At 40.1% G+C, this 6653-nt stretch overlaps 1 protein-coding gene across 2 annotated transcripts; it reads right to left on the reverse strand.

The window, feature by feature from the left end:
- Positions 1–1736: 1736 nt before the first annotated feature.
- LOC113010919 (tripartite motif-containing protein 16-like) lies at positions 1737–6220 on the reverse strand. 2 transcript variants are annotated; one of them, XM_026150201.1, is made up of 2 exons: positions 4334–6220; positions 1737–1742 (listed from the first exon to the last, which is right to left on the reverse strand). In XM_026150201.1, the coding sequence occupies exons 1-2, from the start codon at positions 5945–5947 to the stop codon at positions 1737–1739; spliced, it is 1620 nt and encodes a 539-aa protein (XP_026005986.1). In that variant the 5' UTR covers positions 5948–6220. The 2 variants fall into 2 exon arrangements, with proteins under 2 accessions (XP_026005986.1, XP_026005987.1); XM_026150202.1 differs by lacking the exon at positions 1737–1742 and adding an exon at positions 3611–3794 and having other exon boundaries at positions 4426–6220.
- Positions 6221–6653: the final 433 nt, after the last annotated feature.

Genomic DNA, 6653 nt, shown 5'->3' on the forward strand with positions numbered 1-6653 from the left:
GCACATTTTGTATTTGAAAGGATTTATTGAAAATAACCTGAAATTTAGGACTGAGCTCTTTAGCACAAGATTTAATTAGGCGGCACTAATGTTATCAGGGCCCTGGCTCTTGTTCACATTAACTGTATGAAAGGCCTTTTGGACATCGCTGAGTTCAGTGATGAAGTGTTGAGTATCTTTCAGTTTCTGTTTCAGTTCAGAAGAACTAAAACGAGCATCAAGCATATTCAAATCTCTGTCTGGCTTAAAACCGTCTACAATGATCTGACTGCTGCTCTGGGGATTTTGAAACCCTGATATGGTTTTCATACAAGTCCAGGCAGACCCAAAATTTTTTGCAGCAAATTTTCTTTCAAGAAGGTTTTTGTAGATCTGTTTTGCTTTCAAGAGCTCGATTTTCAAGTCTTTGGTGACTGCCTGAAAGTCAGTAACAGCCCCCTCTTTTAAAGCCTGTCTCTTTTTCCTTGAACAGGATTTGATGCATTTGGTGACCCATGGCTTATTGTTAGGGTACACTTTAGCACGCTTAAGGGGTATAATCATGTCTTTACAAAACCTGCATATGAGCTAACATCCACCAAAGCATCAAGACTGAATAAAAACTTCCCAATCTGTAAATTTAAAACATTCCTGCAAGGTAAGCACAGATTCTTCTGACCACATGATTGATTGATGATAACATATTTTTTCACCCCCCAAAAATTCATGTTCAAAGCAACATATCAGCCCGATATCACACAGAACTGTCACATGACATCAAACACAAGCTGTCAGCTCTGCAGAGTGGGCAATCATAATGAAGCAGTTCATTATAAGCTGCAGACTCAAGCTGCTCTTCATATATTTGTCCACCAGATGTCACCAAAGAGGACTGTGATGAAAGCTTCGAGTAATGAACCGTTTTTCATTACAAGCTTGGCCAACTGACTACAATCTACAATAAACTAATATGGCTTTTCAATCCTCTCTTCAATCACTTGGTACCACCAGGAACCTTTAAATGGGCACTCAAGCTGCCTGGAGACTGTTTTGTCGTGCACATCAGAGAAACCACAGGTAAGACAATCTTATCCAAAAGGTCAGTGTAACAGTATTGTTTTCCACCAGCTTAACCAAACTCCCCACACTAACTGAAATTTCTTTTCCCAGGCAAACATTAAACAGCAGCAGCTGGAAAACTGGAAAACCTAAAGCCAAATAATCAATAAAACATAACAAACTTTTGTATGAGTGAGTATTGATAAACTGAGCAGAATTAAACCTCAGTGAAACCACATATAAGTTCTGGTAACTGGCACATATTTATGTTTAATATGTTGTTTTATATTTTGATCAGTTTCAGGTGTTTGTGCGACTGTGTTAACCATCAGTAAAACCACATATAAATCACACTTCTGTGTTTAACAATTACAACACTTGATGCTGTTTTTCTGATTCAGGATTATGTGTGTGATGAGTTGGCCACACAGTTCTTATCTTTCTGCTTCAGACACACACAAAACTGCCGAGGTTGAAGCTTCAGTCTCTTTCTACCCCAGGTCTCACCACATTTCCAAAATGTAAACTCTGAGTCTCATAAGAAATGTGGTTCAAAAAGATGTGCTGATCTATGAATGCATCCTTACTGAAAGCTAAAGATGTCCAGCAGACAAAAACAGCAGCTGAATGAACAGTTATCATGAGCAAGTGTACAAACACTATCACAGGAAATAACAGAAATAAACTGTAGTTTCCATTTATACCTGTAGTATTTTTTCAGCTCCATGTCATCTTCCAATATGTCAAAATATGATTTCATTGTATCTTAAACAAATACAAACTTCTTTCTTCCCCCCAGAGAGCCAACAGTTTACTATCAGAACTGAGGCTGATCATTAACAGGGAGCAGCAGGTAACAAGGTCATCAGCAGTGGAGGAAAGTATGGAAGTAATACTCAGCTTCATATTTGAAGATACTCGAGTATCTTAGCTGCAGGTCTGGAACAATGGTTTTATTTCCTTTCCCATTAAACATCTCACACAGCCCCTCATCTGTGACCCTTAGCAAACCCACTGGATATCTACCTGCACATAAAGGAGATCAGATCAGTTCCATCTAGACCAGCTGTAACAGGAAAATGCTGCTTACACTTTGATGCATCACTTTCAGTTTGTCATATAAGACAATATATCAGATTGAGGCATTATTTTCCTGCAGTGAGTAAATCTACTTTGTACTTTACTCTTTTCTTTTAGGTAAAGGCTCTAAACAGTACTTGTACACTGTGGAAATCCCATAAGAACGTCTCCTGAACTCTGAACAATAACAAAACAAAGACTAAAAGGAGGTCATGGGTGCTGATGATGATGATGATGATGATGATGATGAGGAGTAGCATGCATTTAAAAAGTGACTGATGTCCTAGAATACAACAGAACAGTGTCTCTACAAACTTATGAAAACATGACAGTCTTGCATTAGTTTGTATTCTTATGATTTCAAAAAACGAGGGAAAAATCTCCTTGAAATCCACAATTCCTTTTTGTTATTTCTTAGTGTGTGACGTATTTTATTGGCTTTATGATTGGTGCAAACAGTTTCCTGATTCATAATGGAAATAGATTTTAGACACAGGAGGAACACGCAGTGATCAGCAGGAGCAGCTTGGAGTCCAGTCTTCTTCACACTGAGGAGGGACATATATGCAGGAACAGTTGTCATAACTGTTACAACCACCAGATGGCGAAAGAGTCCCACTGCAACTTTAAGCCATGAAGGATGTGTCTTGATGTTTGCTTGTGATAAATCTGCTTTATGTGAGTCTTTTTCAGAGAGTAACAGTAATATGTCTGATTATATGTCTTTAATCAGTAAAGTCTCGCTTTGCTAGAAATAAATAAATAAATAATAAAATTGTAAACATGCAGCTGTATGTTAGAAGTCAAAGGGTCCTTAAGTCTTCTGTAAATTGACGGGGATCAAATGAAGGACACAAGTATCTGTTCTTACTCTAATAAATGCTGCTTTAATATCCAACAGACTATTTTCCTTCCTCATCAGCAGTAAACAGCTCGACTGCGTCTGTGCATTTGTGTCCTCCATACTTGTTTCCACAGACATCTCAGGCTTGATGCCACGATGCAGTGTAGAAACCTGACAACCCTCTGACTCATGTTCAAATGTTCAAGGACATTTCTCAGGATCATGTATGACCCCTTTTTGACATTTGGACTTTCATTAATAATATTTGTGTTTCTGAGTCATTTTTGTGGAGACTTCTGTCCAACGTAGTGTCCAAATGAAGCCTGAAGCTTTTCTTCACCCTCTTGTCAGATGGTCAGCAACAAAACTCTGTTCCAACCAATGTCTGATAAGAGATGAGACACAGCAGCTGAGCAAATGATCATTTCATGCTGAAGACATCCTCAGACAGAATTAAATACATACATAAACACAGCCTGGTGCCAATAACACAGCTAATGACACTGCTGTATCACTGGCTTTACTGATTAAAGACCATATCTGAAGGAAATCTTTGAACACAACAGAAAGTGACCTTTTAAACCTGCGACGCTGATGCTGCATTCAAGGACCATTACAAACATTTTAAAGGACTTAAGAACATGAAGAAAATGTGACTTGTTTCTCTGTAATGAAGCTGTTTTAGTGAAGAAAGTTGAAAGGTCACAGAGCGACTGCTGAATCTTCTGCTCTAAACATGAACTCTGAACTTTGTGATGCTTCAGGAGGAAAACTGCTTCAGTTATTCTCTCAGATTAGTTTCATATTTTCTGCATCAGATTTGAGTGAGATCCTGGAATGAAGACAGAAGAAAAGACTTTGTTCAAAGTTTGATTTATAGTCAAACCTTCCAGTTTATTCACACAATAAAACATCAACACAATATATGAATTCATTCATTAAAATCACAGTTTTTCCTCATTTGTTTGATGATTTTGACAAAAACAAACACAAACACACACACATGGTCTGCCATACTCATAAAGAGAAATGTCGACATTTTTCAAGACAAATATTCCAGAAACATTTAGAGGATAGAGAAGTTTACATTTTCATGTGGAGAAATATTTTAGTAAATCAAAATGATGATGAGCAGTGATAGCCTCCATAAACAGTCACAGGAAAGATCTCCTTTAAAAACTCAGAAACATCAAGAGAACAACTAGAAGATGTGGAGGTACCACCCATAATGTTTGACTGACAGCTGATCTCTGTGCAGAAATGATGGAGAGAAAATAAAATGAAACTAAAACACAGACTTAAACCCACAATATGAAAGACTTCAGTCTATTTCACTTTAATCAACTCAGCTGTGTCTCCATATCTATAAACCCAAAGTCCAGCATAGAGCGGCTGAGTGAATGTGGTCTGGACTCTGTGGAGGAGAGTCATGGTTTCAGAGACGCTGTAGAAGGACAAAATACCTGCTCTGTGATCCAGGTACACTCCTACTCTGGAGGAATGAGGACCTGAGACAGGAGTTTGGATGTTGTTGTACAAAAATGTAAAACTGTTGTTGTTACAATCTAATGACCAAGATTTGTCATTATGTCCAAATTTACATTCATCACATAATCCTTTTCTGCTGATATTCTTGTATGCGACTGCTACATAAACTCTCCCTCTCCACTCCACCTCCCAGTAACAACGTCCAGTCAGACTCTCTCTACTCAGGACCTGCCACCATCCAGTGAATCTGTCTGGATGATCAGAATAAGACTGTTGTTGATTCATTGCTGTTGCTTTTCTGTTCCCCTCTGATAATAACAGCTGTTTGTGTGCTGTGTTTGGATCCAGTGTGATTTCACATGAATATTTTAAGAATCCAGCTCTGGTCTTTGGCTCTGGTTGTGACAGTAAAACATCCACTTCAGTGACTGTCAGTGAGATGTTTGTCCATTCCTCTCTCAGAATGTCCTGTAGTTTATCTCTGACCTCTGACACAGCTGCTGTCACATCCTCAAAGTAGCTCAGAGGATGGATATTGATGCTGGATGAGTCTGTAGACTCACTGAGTGCTGACAGTGAGGGGTAGTTGTGTAGAAACTGGATGTGATCCTCTGTGTGTGAGAGCTGCTTCAGCTCAGCATCTTTCCTCTTCAGCTCAGTGATCTCCTGCTCCAGCTTCTCCTCAAGCTCTTTGACTCGACTCACTTCAGTTTCCTGTTGGGATCTGATCTGCTGCTTCACATCAGAGCTTCTTTTCTGGATGAGATGGATCAGCTCAGTGAAGATCTTCTCACTGTGCTCCACTGTTTGATCAGCAGACTGATTGATGGCCTCCACCTCCTGTTGAAGCAGCTTCACATCTTTCTCTCTGTCCTGGATTCTCTGCTGGATGTTTTGTCGACTCACCTCCAGCTCTCTCTGCCTCTCAGTCCTTTCTGCTGCAGCTGAGACTGTGTCGTGGCCTTTATGTTCATCCACAGAGCAGAGATAACAGATACTCTGCTGATCAGTACGGCAGAACATCTTCATCACCTCATCATGACGAGAGCAGATGTTCTCCTGGAGCTTCTTGGAGGGCTCCACCAGCTTGTGTTTGTCAAATGCAGGACATTCATAATGAAGCTTAACATGTTTCTCACAGTAAGAGACCAAACACACCAGACAGGACTTGAAGGCTTTCATTTTTCTTCCAGTGCAGACATCACAGGCCACATCTTCAGGTCCAGCATAGCAGTGATCAGCAGGAGCAGCTTGGAGTCCAGTCTTCTTCAGCTCCTCCACTAAATCTGCTAACATGGTGTTTTTCACCAGGACAGGCCTCGCTGTGAAAGTCTGTCTGCACTGAGGGCAGCTGTAGATTTTCTTCTTTTCCTCTTCATCCCAGAAGCTTTTAATACAGTTCATGCAGTAGCTGTGTCCACAGGGAATAGTCACCGGATCCTTCAGTAGATCCAAACAGACTGAACAGCAGAATTTTGTTTGGTCCATTTGATTCATGTGCTGTGCCGTTTCACCGTCTCTCAGTGACTGTCAGACAGTTTCACTTCCTCTGAACAGAAACAACCTCTGTGCTCTGAAGGGAAACAGATCTCTGCTCTTGTTCACCTCCTACAGGAAATGAGGCTCACCAGCAACTGCATTTACACCATGTTGTTTAGACCCATCCTGATACAGACACATCTGTGAAGGGAGGCACTAAAGAAATATTCTTACAGAGCGACCAAGAGCCAATCACATGATGCAGGGTGTGGTATGTTTGGTTACAGCATGCAGTAACAAGTCTGACCCAGTTAAAGTTTAATAGTTTATCTGTAAGGGGATTTTTATGAAATACAATATAATCAAGTGTGCCTTATATTCAAGTGTTCATATATTTTCACATAACCGAGCCTATTGTTAAAGAGAACATGATGCATTCTTTACTTCAGTGTCTGTGATGTCAGATAAAGCATGATATACTTCTGTATTCTTTACTCCAGTGTGTGTAAGGTCAGATAAGCTGAGCTAATGCCTAAACTCTCCCCGACTTCTCGCAGAAGAGGAAGTACTATGTAACCTGCTTTGCCCTATAAATAAAGCAAGCAAGCCTGCAATCGGTGTGTGTGTCTTCTCAGAGGCACCCACCCGTGCGCACGTTTAAAAACTCTCTGAGTTGGTCTGCAGTGTCTCATTTCTCTTATTTGTGATAGAACAAATGTCAACC

The sequence above is a fragment of the Astatotilapia calliptera genome, chromosome 18 (assembly GCF_900246225.1).
Source record: "Astatotilapia calliptera chromosome 18, fAstCal1.2, whole genome shotgun sequence".
In the NCBI taxonomy this organism is placed as follows: domain Eukaryota; kingdom Metazoa; phylum Chordata; class Actinopteri; order Cichliformes; family Cichlidae; genus Astatotilapia; species Astatotilapia calliptera.